The sequence below is a fragment of the Myxine glutinosa genome, chromosome 12, assembly GCF_964187855.1.
Source record: "Myxine glutinosa chromosome 12, kmMyxGlut1.1, whole genome shotgun sequence".
NCBI classification, from domain to species: domain Eukaryota; kingdom Metazoa; phylum Chordata; class Myxini; order Myxiniformes; family Myxinidae; genus Myxine; species Myxine glutinosa.
In genome coordinates, this window is record NC_136272.1 from 106120836 (window position 1) to 106145010 (window position 24175).

At 42.1% G+C, this 24175-nt stretch overlaps 1 protein-coding gene across 1 annotated transcript in view; it reads left to right on the forward strand.

The window, feature by feature from the left end:
- The window catches only part of TMEM131 (transmembrane protein 131), a gene marked incomplete at its 5' end in the record, with an annotated part of 190748 nt that overhangs the window by 146065 nt on the left and 20508 nt on the right, over positions 1–24175 (forward strand). The window contains 12 exon segments of the mRNA XM_078766170.1: positions 2662–2795; positions 4462–4604; positions 4985–5171; positions 7310–7495; positions 7967–8134; positions 13515–14119; positions 16610–16788; positions 17080–17228; positions 19252–19388; positions 21328–21507; positions 23276–23429; positions 23611–23735. Coding sequence (XP_078622296.1) covers positions 2662–2795; positions 4462–4604; positions 4985–5171; positions 7310–7495; positions 7967–8134; positions 13515–14119; positions 16610–16788; positions 17080–17228; positions 19252–19388; positions 21328–21507; positions 23276–23429; positions 23611–23735 — 2347 coding nt within the window.

Here is a 24175-nt window from a genome sequence, read left to right on the forward strand (position 1 = left end):
TTCCAAAACTGTCTCCTTGTCATGATGATAGTATGTTAGACAGGCGTCTGCATCAACACTCTGTTTCAGTTGCTCAAATGCAAACTGATGGTCTTCCTGCCACATGAATGGCACTCCATTCTTCAGTAAATCTCGGAGGGGTGCCACTTTATCCACAAAGTGGGGAATATGTGGTGACAGATAACTCATCAGTCCAATGAATCGGCTCAAGACTTCCTTATCCTGCGGTGACGGCATCTTCCGGATGTCGCAGATCTTCCCAGGATCAGGTGAGATTCCTTGTTTGCTGTAGATCGAGCCGAAGAAGTTGATACGGTCGGTCTTGATGATACATTTCAAAGAGTTGAAAACCAGACCCTCTCTTCGTGCTACTTTCATCAGGTTCAGAAGATTACGATCATGCTCCTCTTCAGTTCGTCCTGATACTGCCACATCATCGGAGATACCAATACAGCCTGGTGCTTGCTCGAGTATGCGGTCCATGGCTTGCTGGAACAGATCCTGGCTGACGCATAACCCAAAAGGCAATCTCTTGAAGCACCAGCGCCCAAAAGGTGTGCGGAATGTGGTCAAATCCTGGCTTTCCTCGTCCAGATGCACAGCCCAATAACCAGCCCGAGCATCTAATTTTGAGAATATTGTGGCGTCAGCAAATTCTGGGTTCAGCTCGGCTAATGTCGGTATTTTATGTGGACACCTCTTCAGCCAAGAGCTTAGGCGTTTCGGATCGAGACATACTCTTAAGCTCCCATCTTTCTTTACACTATTACAGATTGAAGAGCACCAATCCGTATGATCGTCCACTTTCCTGATGATACCCTGTTTTTCCATTTTCATTCGTTCCTCCTTCAACTTCCCTTTGATGTGAACACTACACTTCTTTGGTGCGTCAATCGATGCCTTTGCATCAGGCTTTAGATGAAGCCTCACTTTTCCTTTAAAATTCCCAATGCAGTCAAACCTGTCCAGGAACAGCCTTTTCACATCATCCACGGAATTCACCTTGTAGGCCTGTTCCTCATGGCGCATTGGTTTCGGAATCCTTGATGCTGGAGGTGCAGCCTTCAGCAATGTCCTCCGTTGCCCAGCAATGCTGTTTATGGTGACGATGTTGAGCCGTTCACACGCTGGTAGTCCAAGTACTGCAGGTCCAGGTACTTCAACCACATAGAACCTGTACTTGAACCAATCTGAGTCTTTATATCGACACAACAGCTTGAGGATTCCATGACACTTGATCTCACTGCCATTGTAAGCAGTGAGCTTGGTCCCACCAAGCGGAGTCAGTTTTGACATCCATTTGTTTCCATACATGTCCTTCACAATACGCGTTGGCAAAGTATTCCCTGACGCACATGTATCCACTTTCAACTGCAGTTTGTATACACCTTTCATGTCAGGGCATACACTGTTCAACAATGTGTACACCTCATCCCTCGTCTCCTTCATACACAGTGCGGATACTCTGATCACGTGAAACGGCTTGGTGTGTTCATATGCCTCAGTGTCACTTTCGTAACTGTCTTCATCGCCTTCAGTACAATACCCCGACACTTCATTCACCGAGGTCCCATTATTGTTACTTCCCCGCAGCATACCTTTCAACTTGCTTCTGCTGACTCGCCGGCCTCTTCCACCCATTGCAGGACGGCGGCTCCACTCGTATCCATCAGCATATCTCATGCTTCGTTTGGGATTTTCACAACAACGGGCCCAGTGTCCCAGTTCACCACAATACTTACAATAATCATTGTATGCTGGGCAGTTCCATGGTGGATGTGATAGTCCGCACCTTTTGCACTTTTGTCGATGTGTCATGGCATTCACAGACGATGAAGGCCCTTCCATCTTCTGGATGGCCTGCTTTCCGATTACCATTGCTTCGTACTTGCGTCCCTCGCTTAAAACCAGGTCCATGTCGTACCTGACCTCCTGGTCGAGCAGATTCTTTTGAAAATCATCATGTGGGGTGCTCGCAACAATCAACTCGATAATCCGTTCCGAGAGTTCTGCTTCGGAGAAATTGCACAACCTTCCCTTCCGTCGGCATCGGTTGACGAAATCATCAATGGACTCTCCTTCTTGCTGCCGAAATCTCATCATTTCCAGCCGGTGAATCCAAAAGTTTACATGAATGTCCAACTGATCCTCGAATAATTTATATAATTTATCCGGATCCTTTTTATCATCCTCACTCAGTCGATGCATTGATCCGCCTCAGTCCTTCGTCTCCCACAGCAATCTGAATCTTGATGGCCTGCCTGGCTTTCGTATCGACGCCCTCGTCCGACAGCACCAAGTTCATTCGTTGCTTGAATAACTTGAAGGTCTCCGCCAGGTCCGAGCTGGACCAGTCCATTGTCGGGAACTTCGCCATGTTGAAAAAAATACGGAACGTGCCGCCGTGGTAATCCGCAAAGAAAACAAGACCAAACGTCAAACTGCTTGTTGATCTTCACGATCCCGCGCTGCCACCATGTAGTAAGTTCAGGAATCTCCTTTAATCAAGTCGTTTATTAAAGACGATACCAAGCTCTCACAGAGCACACGGCCATCATGATGAGCCGCCATTAACCACTCCAGCCATGCCCCCTACGTCACTACGCGGTACGTAGTACCAATCACAACAATTGTAATTGTGATTTGTTTCGTCCGTTTCAGGCCAGTGAATGGCTCGGTGTGCCATCGGCAGTCCAGGGCCTTCGGCTGGATTTGCCTCCTGGGGAGCAAAGAATTGTGTCCCTGGGTTTTGCTCCGACAAACAATCTCACCATATCCTCGCTTGTGCTCATCAGGTAGGTTTTTACTTCGGTACTGACGAGAAGAGTACCGTTAACCACAAAAGGCTGCCCTTTTTTGGATAAAAGGTTTGCAAAATAGGAAATGCAGCCATTTAAGGGTGTAGTACTGGTGAACAGGTGATTTTTATTTTATTTTATTTTTTTAGCTGAACAGTTTCCTTATAGTCTTATAAACAAGAATCATGCTATTAGAGGTCATAGAAGTACCCCTAATTATTGAAAAATTCAAATTTCAATTCAATATAATATTTTGCATGAAATTTGTTATAACTTGGGAAGTGCATCATTCTTTTGGGCTGAAATTTGGACAGGATATTCAGAATATCACTTCTTTTAAAATGATGAAGGCTTTTGTTTATAGGAGTAGCCATTGTGGATTTATTGAAGGACAACCAAGTTTTATCTGGTAATTGGCATAATTAGCTAATTAGTGAACATTTGACATAATTTCACAAAATCCTCATCAGGTAGTAGAGTAACACATGTATAATACATGTACCAAGTTTTGTGTGAAAAGAATGATAGGTGACATAGAAGATAGAAGTAGAAATGTGTTCTTTGTTTTTGTGACATAGAAGATAGAAGTCGAAATGTGTTCTTTGTTTTTCCTTGTTTTTTATTGACGGTCTAATTTATGCAAATTATATGCATGTAATATGACAAAGAAGCGTTGAAACTGTTCTGAGTTAAAGCCAAGATTATATCTTTCAAGAAAAACTGAAAATTAGATATTAACTTGACTTTGTTTTTGTGTAAAGGCCTCTCAAAGGTACCTATGTAGTTTTCTAAATTTTTCACCAGTACTACACCCTTAAGTTATAAACACGTGTTATAAGGTGTTGTTTGTACCTTTTCTCCCTTTGCCTTCTCATGCCTTGTTTCCATGCACCACTCATCCGGGTCGAAAACCTTACCTTTCTGCGTCTGATGCTTCATTTCCACATTAATTTAGCCAAGCAGAATTATCTGGCCATTTAAGCTGTTTTTTTGTTTTTTGTTTTTTTTTAGACCAATTTTCAAAGCGATCCAAATATGTTAGGGTGGAAGTATCACATCTGTCATAAACACAGATGGTGATCAATCCAGTGAGGAGTGACTTAAACATTTTGCTAATGTGGGGTTTGGGGGTGTTGTCTGAAAGTTCTAATTTGACTTTTAATGAAGATCTCAAATTGCAGGACTACTCGGAATACCCTTTTCGTGGTCATTCAGTGGCGATTTAATTTGACTAACCTCGCACGTTACTTGCCCAGTGATTTGCTTTGTCAAGCGCTTGTGTGCACCTGTATTCCCTGTTGCACTTTATGTGATTAACATTGGATTTTGTGACCGCGATCCTAAAGCCTCGTCCAACTTCTCGTCATACATGCATGGCAAACATATCTTCCTCTATTAGTTATTTTTCTAGTTCCACGAATCTTGGATGAGCTCAAATTATTGCTTTGGTTAGTTTCTTTGTTCAGTGGAAACTTGGAAGCAGTAAGTGTTGGCTTTTACATTGAAACTTGATACTTGGGGATGGCGTAGTTCTCTCTCGTTTTTTACATGGTTATCGTTGTTTTGCAACACAGCAAGTTAGCCTTGTTGTACTTGCTTTGTGGAGATTAAAATGAATTGATCCAAATCTTTTGAACCCTCCCTTCCCTCCCCTGGACACCAGGAACAATCTAACGATACTGGATGGCATCGTGGTGAGCGGTCAGGGGGTCAGTGAGTCACTACGGCTTGGTGGAAAAGTGCCCAGCCCCAACTCTTCGCTCCGGTTCAAAGTCACGGAATCATTTCTTCGTGACTGCACTGACAGTGAGGAAGGGTTGGGGCACTAAGGCTAAAGCTTGAATGGTTGTGCTCTTGAAATTGTCGTGGACCTCTTAAATAGTGGTCGTGAAAGGAGAACAAACTCTAGCTTATTGCCCACGTTTTCTGCGCTTCTGGTGAATGACACGTGGATTGTGGCAGGAAAAGTACAGCTGTGGGAATGATTTACCGTTCGGCGCAGGTTGTGGTTAAAGTTATACAGGTTTTCTTGGAAATTGCAGTATTTAAATATGCTTTTCAGCATGTTTTATTTCTTCACTTTGTCAGGTGTTGCTGTTTAGTTTAGAAATGAGATTATGTATCGGTCAATAACTTGAATATCTGAGCTTGTTCTTTTCTTCCCCCTCCTTGACCCTGGTCATCAGAATCGCGATCAAAACAACCCAATTTCACACTTACCCGCACATTCAAAATGGAGAATCCCGGTCCTTTGGACCTGCAAGTCACGAGCATTGCTGTCAATGACTACAGCTGCGAAGGTTATGGCTTCCACGTGCTGAACTGCGAGGCGTTTACCCTCAAGGCAAACTCCTCACGTGAATTCAGCATCGCGTAAGTACCTGACTTGTCCATCTTGGCCTTGCTCTCCAATGCTGTCCGCCTGCTCAGATTTTTATTTTTATTTTATCTCTGCCTTCCCTTCCAGCATATTCCTGCTTCATTGAAAGAAGGGTTGTTGCGTTAAAGTATTTGTGTGTAACTTTGAGATCGCGATTAGGATTGGGCACTTTGACGACTAACGGTTTTAAATAATATAATATTGTTACGGCCACGGGCTTACGGGGTCCACTACGATGGGGGTTGTCTTGGTTCCTCCCGAACTACTGGACTTGAGGCCACCAAGGCACTGATTACTCCGTGACCCGGCAGGTTGCGAGGCAACCGCGAGCACCAATTAGTTGACCACATCCCCCCAGGGTCCTCCGTCTAATTACCGTTTACCTGGGGTGATGGGCTTTCTACACTACACCTTCAGTGCATGTTGATCTTAACCTGATCATAATCAGCCGAGTGATACTCCCAGTAGGCACCGGACATGGACTGGAGCCAATTAGTTGGTGTAGAATGTCCCGGTTACTCGAGTGCGGGCTATACCGAACCATTGACGGAAAAGATATCTCGAGCAGATTGGAAGAACAATTCAACAAGAGGGGGTTTATTTACAAGGATGGGAGGGGTGAGGGGGAGCATGTACATAATCAATAAGCAAGTAATGTATGAGCAGTTAATGTATAAGCAATCAATGAATGACATACAAGGGATCAAGAACATACAAGGAGTAAAAAATTTATAAAGCTCGGGACACAGAGCAGAGTTGTCCCGATATGGCTAGCTAATACAACTGCCTATCTAAACACAGTACAAGGGTGCCCATCAGAATCATGTGCCGAAGGGTAGCTGAAGACGAAAGGAAGTGATGCTTTTTGCGACCTCTTGCCTCACCAAAGGAGGGCTGACGAGCCTGCGTTTCCCATTTGCTTAAGTGAGGGGTAGAGGAAAGAAATTACTTGAGTTAAGGTGTGTACAGAGGTGATAATTGGCCTGGCACGTGGTCTCCGTAATGTGCCCTGCACGGCGCTGCGATCGATCCGGCCCAGTGTTCCACCAACTCCGTCTCACAGCTTGGCTCCGCTTTCCCCAGCTCCATCCCGTCTCTCCTCACCCACCAAGATCACCTCTGAACACCTCTTGGAATCCCTGATCACACCTCTTCAAGATCTCTTTAATGTCTCTCGAACACGCCGTTTTTTAACCAGTGGAGTTTTGCCAGGATAAAAATAGCTTCTGGACATGTTCACACTTGCTGTTTAAGGAACCTTCAGGCCTGTACAGACTTGTTCTTTACAGAGGCTGTTCAGACTTGTTTGTTGTTTCCAGGAAAGCCTTAGCTGCAGAAATGGCACAGGTGTTTCAGCTTAGCTTGTGACTTTTCTTCTTTCCTGTTTAGGGAGAAGTCTGGTGTGGCATCAGTTGTAAAGGTTCATTGCCGATTACCATAAACGGGGGTAGGTGGTAAAGCTTGTACCCGTGATTTGCTGTTTACAGACAACTGGCCAGGTGGTAAAAAGCTGTACCCATGATTCTTTTTTACGGGAAATAGGCTCCTTCCTGCCTTTTAGTTTGGACTGGTGTTCTTCAGGAAATGAGGAGAAAAGGGTAAAAACCTAGCTAATCCCCCACAACGCATATTGACCCATAAACCCCACTACACAAAAGGGAAGGACTATTTGCACTTGGACTCATGGAATAAATAACTAGGGAACCTGTATGTTATATGCCATTACCTGGGGAAATGATGGTTTCGCAGAACTCTCGCAATATATATGTACCTTGTATTATTTTTGACTTGATGGAAATTTTGTTCATCATTATTCATTGCTCATCTTCAATGATCTGCTGACTGAGAAAATGTGGAAATTGTTGAAATTGTGTTGGTCAACCACATGTTTCCGACCAGATCTCCATTGCTTTAATACTCCTCAACTCAAGTATGGGAGATTCAATGGAAAGAGGTTCATCTTTTCTGCAAACTTATTTTTCTTTGAACGGGGTTCCGAGGAGAAGGCTAGTTGGGATGGGATGCTGGTTGCTGGTGATGAATTTCTTTTGCCAACTACAACTGAGTTTGTATCTTGCTTAACCTTCCCTGCCATTAAAATGTGACATGTTAATACTTTGCTTCCCCTTAGTTTCACACCAGACTTTACGGCGTCTCGCGTGATCCGAGAACTTCGAGTGAGGACTGCCCGTGACTCTGAATTCTCATTTGTACTCAACGCCTCACTGCCGTACCACATGCTCGCCACGTGTTCTGAGGCCCTCCCAAGGCCTACCTGGGAGGGCTTACTGTACATTGCTGTTTTTAGCCTCGTCAGGTGAGCATCCTGGCAAAACTAGGTAGAGGATGCTGGCCTTTGTGGGGGAACCATTGTTTTAAAAGGAGTAAATGCAACCACCCCCTCAACATTGCATTTGCTCCTTTTTGGTACTCTGAATAAATGAAGACAATTAATTTTTTTAACCTGTACCAAATCAAGAAGTTAACCGAGTTGTATATGGTTTGGTCTTGCCCTCGCTTTGATTGTGGTTTTACATTTGGCAACCCATTGTTAACAAAAGTGCATGATATTAATCGAAGCAACCATTTGAACTAATTATCTGATTTAACTTATCTAATTATTTTAATTTAACTTAATATTATCTAATTATCTAATTAGCGTTTAACTAATTTATCGAAGCAACCATAATTATATCATGATTCTTTTATGTGGGTCCTCTTTATTTTAACCTCCCCACCCCCCCCCCCCCCCTCCACCCCCTCCACCCCCCATTGCCTGCATATCTAGTGCTGCACTCGTCGGAGTGTTGCTTGGAGCATATCTGGAGGGACAGGCATTGTGGGAAAACTTCCGTGCTCAGTTACAGGCAGAGGCAGCAAGCAGTCTTTGTGATGATCTTGCTGACAGGCCTTTCGATCTCCGGAAGATCTCAGCAGGTCTTGGACATGACCATAGGTATCCTTTGCTTATTTTCTTCTTTTTCTCCATTTTATGCATCTCTGATGTTATGCATTTTGCTCCTATTTTCTAGTTTACTTTATGAACTTCCTAAAATTTAACTTGTGTATTTCAGAAAGTAGGCACTGTATGAAGACATTTTTTTCTGGATCCAACAAGACACATAGCTATGTACACATCGATAATCCAACAAACATAAGTTTGTACGCATAGCTGCTGAAAGAAGAACGACATGTGAACACACCGATCATAATCAGTAAATTGCATTTTCCTCCGCAGCATGGCAAGTGCTCCGACTGTAACATCAGTGGTATGTAAATGTTGATTGTAGAGCAAACCGAATTTAATATTGAAGTGAATGGGGAAATAGGAAAAAACGATTTGGCCCCTGTTCCAAGACAACAACCTATTTCTCTCCACTTTCAAGTAAGCAGGTTGGCTCTTAATTAAACAAATATTAAATTCTCAATGGACCAACCACTCAACAGACATTCCCCCACTACTTTTTTGTTGTGCAAAAACCCACCCTTCTCTGAATTCACAATTTCTCAAATTACCTCCATTTCAAAACCAACATTTACATATTACTATGCAGGGGTGATGATGGCTGATGCAATGACATAGATGATCTTTCACGTTATTTATTCTAACCTCTGTATCATGCTGACATCTTTATATTAAACTTAAATAGAGAACCAACAAATATTTGTTCATGTTCTATTTTAGGGAAAGCTTGATTTTGTTGTGATACTTCTCACCATCAAGTATGTTGATAAATAGTATGTTGGACCTCGGTTCTTGGTTTAGATATTGTTGAGTGGAGTTGAAATTATAAATCTCTTTTGAATGTTCTGCTCTGAGTGCCTCCTGAGCCACATATCATTTTGAGATTGCAGTAAATTACGAGTATTTTTCATTTGACTTTTTGACATCCATGAAAATGTTTTAACCCTCTCAGTCTGTATGCTTTATGTGTCTCCTCGCCAGAGGAGAGGGTATTGCATTTGAGTTTGTTTGTCTGTCTGTCTTGTCTGTTTGTTTGTCCGCACAGAATAAATATGATTTTCTCTGCAATCGTTGGTCCGATTGACAGGAGATTTTCACCATAGGTGCAACTCCACCTGTATAAATTTTTTTTACGATAATTATGACGTCATAGGTCACGTGGTACTGGCGCCATGTTGGAAAAACCGAAAAAAACACCTCCATAGCTCCGAAAGCGCTGCATAGAAAAAATTGCGACATGGCTCATTGTAAAGAACTCTCCATTGGGAATAAAATATGTTAATGACGTCATAATTCGGCAAGTACAAAACTTCACCCGATCAAGATGAAGTTTCTTGAGCATCATCTTAGGATAAATTGGTGGAGAAAAGAAAAATGATGACATCATCGGTCACGTGGTTCAGTCGTCATATTTGTTTCAACACAAAAGCCTTAAAAACCACTGAAAACACGTCCTGGTGAGGGTCTGCAATCTCTGATTGCTCTTTCTAGTTTACACTTGTCTTGGTTATCTCTTAAATAAGACCTTTTAAAAATATTTTCTACATTCGTTGTTTTCCATTTAAATACCAAGGCTGTGATTTTTCTCCATTCTTTGGTTTGGTTATTGCTTGGTTCTTTCATTTATATACCAGTAAAAAAAGGCGACGGTAGTCCGTTAAAATCCCCCAACATATTTTATTTTATTCATTTTTATGTATATCGTAACACATGTATATCTTAACACATGTATATCTTAACACATGCATATCTTAACACATGTATATCTTAGCTCTTATTATTAACACCTCTGAATATGTTAGCTCTTATGTACAGTCGTGGCCAAAAAAATTGGCACCCTTGCACTTTTTTAAAATAATGCACCATTTCTTCCAGAACATTGTTGAAATAGAAAAATATTTTGGTATCCACATATGTTTCTCTTTCGTTTGCAGTGGAACAAAACCAAAAAAGCTGAAAAATACTAAATCTCAGCTTATTCCACACAGAAATCCTAAAATGGCCTGGACAATATTATTGGCACCTTTTAGAGGTTGTCAGAAATGATTGGATTTCAAGCAGGTGATTGATTCTCCTTTACTTTGGAATTGAAGTAACCTGTGGTGAGTTGCAGGTGCCTGCAATATAAAAATCACTCATTCAACCAGTTTGAAAAGAGAAAAGCGATTATTCTGATGGTTTGTGTCACTATGTGTACCACACTGAGCATGGAGAACAGAAAGAAAACCAGGGAATTGTCTGAGAAGATCAGACACAAGATTGGAGTTTGTACTGTACAATGGATGGACAATCTCAAGGCTACAAGTCCATATCCAGAGATCTTGATGTTCCTGTGTCCACCATACGCAATGTTATCAGGAAGTTTAAGGTCCATGGCACTGTAGCCAACCTCCCTGGATGTGGCCACAAGAGAAAACCTGATCAAAGATTGCAGCGAAGGATTGTTTGAATGGTGGAGAAAGTACCTCGATCAACTGCCAAACAGATTCAAGCTGACCTTCAGACACAAGGTACGACAGTTTCAACTCGCACCATCCATCACCAACTCGATGAAAGGGGGTTTTATGGTAGGAGCCCACTTCATAAGAGAGCCTGACTGGAGTTTATGAGAGAGACATAAGAGAGCCCGACTGGAGTTTGCCAAAAACACACTTGAATAAGCCAAAATCCTTCTGGGAGAATGTCCTGTGGACAGATGAGACCAAATTAGAGCTTTTGGGTAAAGAACATCATCTCGATGTTTACAGAAAACAAAATGAAGCCTTCAAAGAAAAGAACACCTTCCATACAGTCAAACATGGAGGAGGTTCAGTAATGTTTTGGGGTTGCTGTGCTGCCTCTGGCACCAGTTGCCTTGAATGTGTGCATGGCATCATGAAATCAGGAGATTACCAGGGCATTTTGGAGTGCAATGTTCAACCCAGTGTCAGAAAGCTGGGTCTCCGTCGAAGGTCATGGGTCTTGCAGCCAGCAGGACAATCAATGACTTCAAGCACACTTGAAAAAGCACCCAGGAATGGTTCAAGACAAAACACTGGACTGTTCTGAAGTGGCCAGCAATGAGTCCAGATTGAAATCCCATTGAACACCTGTGAGGAGATCTGAAAACAGCAGTTGGGATAAGGCACTCTTCAAATCTGGGAGAACTGGAGCAGTTTGCACAAGAAGAGTGATGTGATGCCAGTAGAGAGGTGTCAGAAGCTCATTCATGGCTATAGGAAGCGCTTGACTGCAGTTATTTTGTCCAAAGGCTCTGCTACCAAATATGAAGTCTCGGGTGTCAATAATTTTGTCATTGCCATTTCTTTTTATTTTCTGATTTAAAAGGAGATATTAAGTTCTGAATCAAAAACAAAGGTTCTGCAATATTAGCAGTGAAATAAAGAATTGTGGAGACAAAATACTTTGGGCAATTTCAACTTATTTTTGGAGAAAATTGTGAGTTATTTGAAAAAAGTGCAAGGGTGCCAATATTTTTGGCCACGACTGTATATCTTAGCTCTTATGTATATCTAGGGTCTTATGTGTATCTTAGCTCTTATGTATATCTTAGCTCTTATGTATATCTTAACACTTATGTATTTCTTATCTTTTAAATATCTTGACTTATGTATATCTTAGCTCTTATATCCCTAAGGGAAGGTGTCGGTGTCAATTCAATTTTCTAAAATAAACCTCATCATCAAAAGCCCCCAATGTTTTTATTTATTTACTTGTTCTGTGTATAATTTATGTTTATAACTTATCGTATTATTTAACCATGTAGATTTGTGTTGGAGTTAGCCAGGTACAAAAGCTTCCAAGCTCGTTGGTGATCAGATGTCTGCCGTGCAGAACGTCTGTCTATGTTGGTAAATGTGGAAAATAGTGTCCATTATTGGATTTTCGCATCACCTTTCCCTCATATGAACTTCACGGGAAATGCCGAAGTGCGGTTTTTACATTTCAAGAAGTAAAGACTGGATTCTGCTGAACACAAATACAAAACCCAACAAGAAAAAGAGCAATCGGAGATTGGAAACCCTCACCAGGATGTATTTTCAGTGGTTTTTAAAGCTTTTGTGTTAAAACAAATATGGCGGCCGAACTACGTGACCGGTGACATCATTATTTTTTTTTCTAAACTAATTTATTCCTAGATTATGCTCAAGAAATTTCATCTTGATTGGATGAAGTTTTGTGTTTTGCGAATTATGATGTCATAATGGAGGCACCTATGACATCATCATTAACATATTTTATTCCCCATGGAGAGTTCTTTACAATGAGCCATGTCTCAATTTTTTCAATTCAGCGCTTTCAGAGATATAGAGGTGCAAAGTTTTTCGGTTTTTCCAAGATGGCGGCTGAACCACGTGACCTATGACGTCATAATTATCATTAAAAAATTATACAGGAGGAGTTGCACCTATGGTGAAAATTTCCTGTCAATCGGGCCAACGTTTGCAGAGAAAATCATATTTATTCTGTGCGGACAAACAGACAAACAGACAAACAAACGGACTCAAATGCAATACCCTCTCCTCTGGCGAGGGTAATTATGTAGACTCCTTTAATGAGCGCAGATTTTGATGCAGTCAATACACCTTCGTTAGGTATCACATATGAAGCGTGTGGTCAAGTTTCATCAAAATTGTGTGTAGTTTCGGAGAAGAGAGAGGGCAAACACCTATTTTTTTGTGGGGGGGGGGAGGGGAGGAATACAAATTTTTACATTTTTAAAGCCTTAGTCAACAAATAACAGTGTACAAGGCTTGCATCCAAAGTGCCATGGAGTATGGCTCCCTACTTTGGGCAGGTGCGGTGGCTTCCCATTTTGTCCCTCTGGCGGGTGGACTTCAATGCCTTTGGATTTGTAGTTATCTCGTGACCGGAGGCTGAGTCTCAGAGCTTGCTCCTCGCTCGCCGTAGACAGGTCCGTGGCTTTGCAGTCTTCTATCGCCTCTTTCTATGTTCTGGTCATTCTCTTCCAATCTTTTCTGCTCTCCGCCCCTGCCCAGCACCTCTAGGTCGCACATGCTCATTTAGAAACCTGTACCTCCTGAATTAAATACCTTGGATTTTCCACTTCTTTGTTGCCATCTTCTCATGTCTAAGGAATCGTCTGTCGGTGACGTCTAAGGAATCTTTTCCGTTTTTCTTATTGGTGTCAACAATGTGATGTCATTTGCTTTTGTGTCGTCAGCGACATCATTCTTCTTTTGTGGTTTTACGACGGAACGTGTTTATACTGATTATATACCTGATTGAAATATTATTGTTTGGTTGCACGCGACTTCCAGCATTAAGCATGAATGTGAAAATATTTTTGGTGAAATCAGCAATGAATGCAGAAATTATTTCCATGCCACCCTCTTTTTTCCCCCCACAGCACGGTGGATTTGGTAACGTCCTCGGGTAGCACAAGAAGCAAGGGGACAATTTCCTCTGGCGGCTTGACACAGCGGCATGGAAGCTCCAGTTCTAAACACCATCCCAATCAGCAGCACAACCAACACCATCAACATAATCAGCAGCAACACAACCACCATTTAAATCATCACAACCAACAGCATAGTGCACCAGGCAGGCCACAGACTGACCATGATGGAGGCAAAGCGAGATCAAGTGCCAGTAGCAGCAACAACAGAGGAAGCCCCCAGTCAGGAACGATACGAGGACATTACCACTCGAGCCTTTCTCCGGATCCAAGTATCACACAAAATGGATCCAAATGTCAAAGCAAACGGGGCCAAGGAAAGGGCTCGCAACATGGCAATGGCAGTCCTGGCAGAAGCAGCAGTAGCAGCAGTTGTAGTGGTGGAGTTACAGAAAGCCAACCTATGACGACAGAAGAGGGTCCGACAGAAACCCCTGCGTTGGAATTTTGTTCATACGTTCCAGTGTCTGAAGTGGCAAGTATCACAGATGATTCACAGGCCCTTCTTCTTGGGGACATGGATGGCGAGGAACCTCTGCACGTAAGGCGCAATCAAGGTGGGCCATGTATGTTTTATTTCTTATCAATTTTGAATCTGAACAAGGAGTGTTTTTGATAGAATAACATTGAATGGATCAAGTTGAAACTAATGTATGATCAAGTTATATTTAAGACCCCTGGTAGAGAGGGAATTGACAGAAACAGAGACACGGTGAGGGTAAAAATGCAACAAGTTGACATTGGGGGCCACAGTTGAGCACAATAAGCAAACAAGAAGACGTCATGCAGAGATACTTGCAAAATCCACGCCCCCATCCCCCTCTCCCCCCGCCCAATAAAAAGGTTGCCATTGATCCATCAAATTGTCCATTTCATCAAGATTAAAATTGACGATCTTGATCAAAGCTAGGATCAATAGTTAGTTTCGCTCTTTCACGAGCCTCGATATTGTATACAAAAAAAAAAAAAAAAAAAAAAAAAAAAATAGGATGAAAAGTGTCGATTTTTTTTTTTTCAGATGAAAATGGATGATTTTAGAAATTTGACCTTGAGTTGACTTTTGACCTCAAAAATAGTTGGTTTCCCAATTTATTGACTATACAAATGCTGTTAAATTTTCAAGCTATTCGGATGAAAATTGAGGATTTTAGAAATTCGGCCCATGTTGACTTCAAAAATATTTGGTGGTTGAATTCAGTGACCAGGTATGCAAGTCCTCTTCAAATTTCAAGTCAATCAGATGAAAAATGATGCTTTTGGAAGGTTGACCTTGAGTTGACCTTTGACCTTTTGACCTCAAAAATAGTTAGTTTCCCTATTTAGTGACCCAATGTGCAAATGCTGTTCAATTTTCAAGTCAATCGGATGAAAATTGAGGATTTTTGAAACTTGGCCTACGTTGACCTTTTGGCCCATGTTGACCTCAAAAATAGCTGGTGCTTGAATTCAGTGACCATATATTAACATATTTTATTCCCCATGGAGAGTTCTTTACAATGAGCCATGTCTCAATTTTTTCTGTTCAGCACTTTTGGAGATATAGTGGTGCAAAGTTTTGCCGTTTTTCCAAGATGGTGGCCGACCACGTGACATATGACGTCATCATTAACATATTTTATTCCCCATGGAGAGTTCTTTACAATGTGCCATGTCTCTTTTTTCTGTTCAGTACTTTCGGAGATATAGAGGTGCAAAGTTTTTCGGTTTTTCCAAGATGGCGGCCGAACCACGTCACCGATGACGTCATCAATTGGGCACAGTCTATTCCAGGGCAAGACCAATAAGTGTGCAAAGTATGGCGATTCTCCGTGCAACGGTGTAGACGCAGTGCTGCAAACAGACAGACAGACAGACAGACAAACAGACAGATGAAAAATCGGTCAGAGACCGAGGACTTGCCGGAATGTACTTTTTTATTGGCCATTTAGGACAAATATGGCGGCCGAACCACGTGACTGATGACGTCATCATTAACATATTTTATTCCCCATGGAGAGTTCTTTACATTGAGCCACGTCCCAAGTTTTTCTATTCAGGACTTTCGGAGATATGGAGGTGTAACGTTTTCCGGTTTTTCCAAGATGGCGGCCGAACCACGTGACATATGACGTCATCATTAACATATTTTATTCCCCATGGAGAGTTCTTTACAATGAACCATGTCTCAATTTTTTCTGTTCAGCACTTTTGGAGATATAGTGGTGCAAAGTTTTGCGGTTTTTCCAAGATGGCGGCCGAACCACGTGACCTATGACGTCATCATTAACATGTTTTATTCCCAATGGAGAGTTCTTTACAATGAGCCATGGCTCAATTTTTTCTGTTCAGCACTTTGAGATATCGAGGTGCAAAATTTTTCGGTTTTTCCAAGATGGCGGCCGAACCACGTGAGTGATGACGTCAGCATTTGGGCACAGTATATTAGAGGGCAAGACCAATATGTGTGCCAAGTTTGGCGATTCTACGTGCAACGGTGTAGACGTAGTGCTGGAAACAGACAAACAGACAAACGAACAGATCAACATACTTGCCGGAATCTTTTCCGGCAAGTAACAGACAAACGAACAGATCTACATACTTGCCGGAAAAATTTTTCCGGCAAGTAACGAACAGATCAACATACTTGCCGGAATCTTTTCCGGCAAGTAACAAACGAACAGATCAACATACTTGCCGGAATCTTTTCCGGCAAGTAGCAAACAGAGACAGAATAACAAACACAACCGACCAATATACTTGAAAAATCTTAAATTTTGCATGTAATAAATGAATGGATGGATGGGGGAAAAGGGGGAGGAAACAATTTTGATCTCCATCTCTCTGCGTCTGTCCTTTTTGTCTGTGTCTGACAGGAATTTTGTGGTTCTGTTTAATCAAACCGAGCCATTACAGGATGGCATCCTTGTCATGATGCATGTTTTGTACAAACAACTAAAAGTAACACGTTTCTCAGACAACAACTTTCTTTGGCAGTGAATTAATGTCTACTGTATTTGAAACTTAAAGTTACGCAACTTGTTTTTGTTTGTTTTCTGGTGATGTTTCAGGTAAGGGGAGTGTGCGTAGGGCCAGAAAGGAACAGCGTCGACGGGATGAGAAAGAGCGTCGAGAATCAGACAGCGCTCGTCTGCGAGAGGAGGAGCAGAGGGATGGGCTGGCCGACAATGATGACTCTTCCTCAACAACAACCGAAGCGTCAAACCCAGACCTCGAACTTGCTGCAAGGGTACATCGATTTAATGGCTATTCGTATTCGGTCAAAATGTACATGATGATAAGGCTTCCTTCATCTGAAACGGTGCTATCAACATTATATTCTCTAACACTATTTTGAACACTATTTCGTTGCTGAGGGTTTTAATGGTATTTCTCATCTTCGTTCGGAATCAATTACTAGGCCAGGTGCGAGACATACATCCTTGGTCGCAAAAGCTTCAATTTGGCACCAAAGCGACTGTATGACTTTAGCCAAACAGAGTTGTAATTGTTGTCCTCATGGCGTGGATGTGACATCTAGAATGATGCTGCCAAGGTTGTTGAAGATACTCCGCCATTGCCACCCAAGCCTAGTGGAGAGGACCTTGTGGAAACCTCATCCAAAGCGTTTCCCAGGAAGACATCTGTGGGCCGTCGGAAGGAGTCGTGCAACAGCCAGCCTGAAACCAAGTATGTGGTGGGAATGTAGATTGTGTTGGTGATTTCCTTTGTGTATTGTGCTTGCCACAAGATCTAGCTCGACCCATCTTGGATTTTGCCATTTAAAAAAATCACGTGGTGTACAATTTTAATCAGAATCTACTTGAACACAATGTCTGAAGTAATGTGTGTAAAGGCTGAAATGTACTTTTTGCCTGCCCTTCATGTTGGAAATATAACACTCACCCCTTTTATTAATAACGAGAATATAAGACCCTCTGCTTCGCTGACGGTAATACCAATCTTTGATTTCTGGGAGATCCTGCTCTTCGTGCAGGGATAACCAACGTCACGTGTTGGCATTTGCAGTTTTGACACGCGTGTCCATGTGCCCATTTAGAAAAAACTTATAACACGACCAGCAGACAAACAGACCCAGCTCCTTCTATAATATACACACACACACTTGTGTGTCTATATATATGACTGGCTCTGGCAAAAGCAGACACTTGGGGGCATTTCTCTTCGAGAAAAAGCCAAAGAGAGTCAAAATATGACCACAGGGACCAAATTTAGATTTTTATATGGATAGAAAGAGTAACTTCTCCAGATTATTATGCACCAAAACATTTTTCCAAGAGACGACAGAAAAGTTGTGAAATTCGATGAAGAATCTAAAATGTCATTCTCAAAACGAGTGAGGTACCCGTGCTACGCACGGGTGGGAGGCCAGAAGCAAATAGATAATGCAGAAACGGCGAATGCCAAAGCATGAAACCAATAAATTCCACATTCCTGTAGCACCTTCAGTCGCACGTCAGACATGGACAGCAAGTTCGTGAAGGACTTCCATGAAAAACGTACCTGTTGGCAAACAAACCGGTACATTTGTTCCATACCCAGTCAATGGCGAATCTGCATATGGCGATCCGCGAATTCACGTTTAGAAAGTAGAAACCGTCACGGCATTTCATCATTCACTTGAACTCGATATCTGTTTTTTCATTCCAAACAGCATAACTCCAATCACAAATGAAATAACATTAATATAAACATAAACTTTTAACAACATTCGTGACATAATCAAATATTTAAATCCTGATGTGAAGTTCCGTACGGTTGGGTGAATACAATTACGAATTCAAAATCGTAATTGTATTCACTCAATTCCAATCATCAATTGATACTTTAACAAAACGATTCACACGATTAACGTTCAATGATTTAACATTACGATTGAATGACGGTTGTATTTGGATATTATCAAACCCATGCATTGCTGTCATCTGTCCACTTCCGCATTCGCGGCTGGTTTCATAATTGTCATCAAAATCTAAACAGTATTTGGAGGATTTCAATAAAAGCCACATCACTGTTGATATCGGTAAATATTATTCCATCATGTTTGAAAACACTGAAAAATTGTAAAACGTGTAAAAATTGGAAGAACAATATCGCCTATTTTACTCCCATGGGTCCCAGGAATACCCACCCAAAATATCGTTGCGATCGGTTGAGCCGTTTTTGCGGTACCTTCGAATGCACAGACGGACATTTGGTGAATTGTTCTCAAAATGTGCTCAAAGACACAAAGATTGCGAAATTTGGATGTTTTACTATGAGCCATACATCGTAATTTGAAGGAGATCCCTGACATACATGTTTGGTATGAATGAAAAGCTCTACGTGTGCACATTCTTTGTGCGTGTGAACTGTATTGTGAATTTTGAACCTAATTATCTCCATTGTTTAAACGAAAATATAATTGTCATTAAAATACCATAACTTCGTTAATTTTCATCCAATTAACATAATGTATATATCAAATGAAAGAGAAAAGCATGGGGAATCAGATGATATCAAAATCTCAATTTTGATTTTTGCCCCCAAGTGTTTGCTTTTGCCAAAGCCAGTCACATATATACATTTTTATTTTTATTTTTTTAAGTTGGTCGCCATATTCACAGCTCTTGTTTAACTACTCATGATGTTATCTCTAACCGCTTCCCCATCCCCTCCACCCACCTCTTTTATTTTATTTGCCATTCCTCAGTTCCACAGAGCTCTCTCACACACAGATGTCAGACCTTAGGACATGCAAGAAGGAGACAAAAGCCATGATGGTGCCTGTGAAAGTAGATTTGTCAGACAAGGCTCGTCGTAACAGCAACGGGCAACTGCGTCCCAGAGGTACGACAATTTAACCTATTTATGATTAGATAGTGCAGCTATTTAATTACATCTCGCAACACAATATCTGAGGGCAGTTCATGGTCGAGATGTTTCTTATTTATAGCACACGAGCATGGATTAGCTTGCTGCGCTCGCCTCACCACATGTCGCTGCAGAGGCACGGGGTTGTTTAAACTGAGGATAATGACCTGAATGAACTTGAATTGCTGTATTGTCATGATTTCCATCAATCATAATACAAACATTTATTTTGTACAAATTTATTTGTAATGTTGGTGATATTATTTATTTGTAATCAAAAAAGGTCCAAGTGGTGTAAAGCTCTAAATGGTCAAGGGTCCAAGCTGTCTAATCGATCTGAAGGGTGTAAGGGGTCTAAATGGTGTTACGGTCTAAGGGGTCGAAAGGGACTTAAGTGGTGAAAAGGTTTAAAGGGTTTCACATGTTGGAATGGTGAAGGGATCTGCAGGTGTCTAAATGGTCTTCAAGGTAAAAGTGGTTGTGAGGGTCTTGTGGGTCTTCAGGATCTTGAGGTTGAAAGGGTCTTATGGGTTTTATCGGTCTTTTGGGACTTTTGGGTCTTCGGGGTCTATTGGGACTTTTGGGTCTTTGGGGTCTTTGAGGTCTTTTGGGTCTTTTGGGTCTTCGGGATCTTTTGGGTCTTCGGGATCTTTTGGGTCTTCGGGATCTTTTGGGTCTTCGGGATCTTTTGGGTCTTTGGGATCTTTTTGATCTTTAAGGGTCTTCAGCATATTTTGGGTCTTCGGGATCTTCAGGGTTCTGTCGACTTATTACAGCCGAGCGAACTACTGTGTGGACATTGGCTAAACCAGCGAAGTGAATCAGTGGGGGACAATTATCCTATCTATCAAATACGTAGACACTATGTCAGATCAATGAAGGAAAAGGACAACCGAGTAGAGGTGAAGGCATTGTTTACTAAGCCATAAAGCAATCATGTGTTTACAATCGGCAATCAATGAGCACAAGCATTATTTACAAGAACGTTATTCAAAATCAAATATTTACAATCAATATTCACATCATGCACATACAGCGGTCAAAGATGCAAAGATAAGTCGTTACCCTAGCACGCAAGCTCTGGACACCTTTATACAATCTTACTTCGCTCTGGACACGAGACAGGTGCCAGAAATCCTCCAGGAATGGAGACGGAGAGATGAGAAGATTTAGAGGCAGAGCGGAGCGTTTGTGCGACTCCTGACTCGGCAGATACGGTCAGGCGGGCTTGCGTCGGTCCCAATTGAAGGACCGGATGGGTGAGGATAATGGAGCATATCGGGAGTGTCGGTGTGGTGTCGGAATGCGGTGTGAAGTGGTAGGAACCGCTGGGTTCTGTGTAAGGGGTCGGAGCCTTAGGAGAGATTATTATTTATTTCGGAAGATTGTGACAGGTAAAGAGACCAAGGTCAATTTCATGCAAGAGTCAAAGCTAGCCAGCATGAAGTGATGACATTCTTGTTCCCCGACATCAAAAATTATTCCATGTACAGTGCAGCCATCAGCCAGAAGGTTTGCTTGTTCGTACTCACATCTGAACAGTGGGATCACAAAGATTTCTACACAGGTGTCATCAAAGCGCTACCACTTTAATGGGACAAGTACATGTACAAATGGCATGGGAACACCTTGAGTAGTTGTTGAAGCTTCATCAGCATCTCGTATATTTTTATTGATGAATAAAAAGTCCACATCAAGCTTGAACTGCCCCTTTACAACTATATGGTATCACTGTTGATCCCTGCTCGTAACGTTTCAGCCACACATCTATATGGGCTTGTTGGGGAGCCTCGGGTTCATGAATGCATTGAAGTGATTACTTGACCAACCAGAAATATCTGTAGTTGTGAAATGGAGGCAATTGTAGTTTTGATTGTTTACCGACTCTGTCTCTGCGTCTATCATTGTACGGCAGGGAACATCGCCGTGAAAGCAGTCGTACAACCGATGGTCATAAAATTTGGAAAGGAGTCACCACCACTGGGCTTTGAGCTGGACATGAGTAGAAACACGAGCCAGGCTAACAGCAGCTCAGAGGGAGAGAAGGACACCTTTATGGAGCCAGAATGGGACCTGCCACTCAACAAACATGGATGTGCGAACACACCCTCTCATTTTTATTCAGTTTTAAGTGTTGCAATCAATGTATGCTTTTGTTGTTATCTGGAGTTTAATTATTCTGATGGCAAATAATATTTCTGCACAGTTTTCCTTATCCTGGCTTTTAATTGCAGAGGAACACAGTACCCGTCGAAATACCAACGCGCAAGTTGATAGCAATGTCGGTGACTGCAGAAAATGCCCTGTAGCGATACGGTCCTTTGTGTGCTGCTTATTCTTCTTCTATTGCCAGCAACACACGGCTGTGAGTTGCATCATCCGCTAAGTGGGGTGCGGTTGTGCCGCTGATGCATTTCTCCCTGTAGGTTAGGGTAGGAATTTGTAATTTGTTCAGGTTGCTGGTGATAGCTCACCTACTCTTCACAAAGAAAACAATGTGATTCGTAAAGTCCATAAACTAATGCCGACAGACGGGACATGAGTCACCAGGATGGTAGTTTGTAGTTGGGCCGAGTTTCAAACCCAAGTGAGACGGCTCGGAGGCAAGTGTGCATACCTCTAATCGAGGCCACCCTGCCAGCACCTTTGTACTTCTACATCTTCATATGGAGTCGAACTGAAATTAACCAAACAAGATATGCAAATGCAACAATGAGACTTGGCAAACATTATTTGCAAGATGAAAACTGTATAAACTAATCAGTTTTTGAACTTTTTCCAGGAGAATTGCCATTTTTCTTCCAGATTGTTCACAAAATCTCATGTGCCTCTGTATGGCCTTCAGAGAGGAGATAATCTGCTTTCAGATCTATGGTCTGATGTACATACACCTGGTTCCAACTTTGTGGTTGACTCTTAATGCCTTCAGAGAAACTTGAGATGGGCATTAATCATTAACAACAGTGCCACTCAATGCGCCTCTATAAGTTTGCCGAAAATCTGTTTATAAAAGTTGGCAGGCAAATGCAGGAAGAAGGTAAGTTACGCATTGGTTCTATTTGGTAAAAGCCTGGTGTTGGCTTAACGGTTAAGGTTGCTGGCATGAGATCGTAAGGTCCTGAGCTCAAGCCCTTGTCAAGCCATCAAATTAACACCAGGTAGGGTTGACTCAGCCTGGCATCCCTCTGAGGCCAGCAAAATGAGTGACAGCTTGCTGGGATGAATGAGCCATTCGGGTATCATGCATCGAAGTGGCGACCCATCCAGGATTGTGCCCAATAGCCAAGGAATCTTCTTTGGCAGCCCTATGCATCGTCACGGTGCACAAACAGTGGTCATCATCATAATCATCTATTTGGTAAAATCTACAACAACACTGGTCGCAGTACCTCTCTTTAGAGGGTGATGCAAAACCAGAATGAGAGAGGTGGTACCGTAAAGGTGCTTATTCGTGTACTTGAGTGAAATTCTCAAACCTTGGTGTCTGTCACATGATGCTTTGGCAAAACAGTTGCATTCTTGGCAAAATTTGGCAATGCAAAGCATTGCAGGCCCATTTCCATAAGCTGGTTCAAGCACAGAAGGTGAAGTGAGCAATGAGTATATTTGTTTTGCTGCCGACGATCGATGCTCAGCCGCACTTGGTTTGCAGTGATTGAGTTAGCTGAGCAAGTGCTGCATTCTTGCCTTGTAATGTTCCTTTCCTTTTCAATTTTTGTTCTCTTGTTTACCACTTTGCACAAATTTTAGTCCCGTTTCAACAACTTTGCTGAAGAGAGCTTGATCCTTCAACACTTCCCCAAGACTGGTTAATTTTCAATGTGCACCCTAAGAGAGTCTTTTCTTCTTGTTGATTGCTGCAGCTACAGACAGCCTCCACCAGCTGAGCTTGCAGACTCTGAAGGCTGAGCCTTTCTTGAACAGACATTCGAACAGGTCACCTGACTCCAATGCTTCCTCACCTAGTCCTGCCCCCTGCAGCCAGAGCGTGACGTACAGCAGTGTGGTTGCAAGCAAGTAAGCAATGGTGCAGTGCTAAACTTGTATTGTTAATTTTGAGTGTGACTTGTTTGTCTTGTTTAATTTTAGGATAACTCTAAAGTGCGAATGACTTTAGAATATGTGATTATTTTCAAAACCAAGGGTATGTTGATTGGGTTTTCTTCTCTCCATGGCTTTTATCCCATCACCTTAACAGCAGTGAGAGCAGCATCCGCAATATGAGTTGTGGGAAAGCCAAGCTCGCAAAAATATTGTCTCTTCCTGGAAGGAATGGAAACCCAACATTTGCTGCTGTTGCAGCTGGACATGACAAAACCTTTGGTGAGGAGTCACGTTTTATTTTTGCCGAACGCATTGAAAACATCCTGGATTGTGCTGCTTTCCTTTGTGAACATCATACAATGAACATCCAATGTGAGCATACACCCAACATACAATGTGAGCATTACCCAACATCCAATGTGAGCATCCACCCAACATCCAATGTGAGCATGCACCCAACATGCAATGTGATAATGCACCAAAAATACTCACGTCTGTGGCCGATGAAAACCAGCCTTGGACAGATAGGCAAACAGTTAACTCCGAGGAGTAGTTCAAAACTTGGCGGTATTATTTTTGGCCTGCTCGGGCAAAGAAAACCAGGGTCTTACCTGTACGACGGAACCACAGGGCTTATTCCTCGAACCCACAAACAAATAAACACACACAACAAAGAAAATTCCAGACAATGATGAATTTAATGAAATAAAGCAATGAGG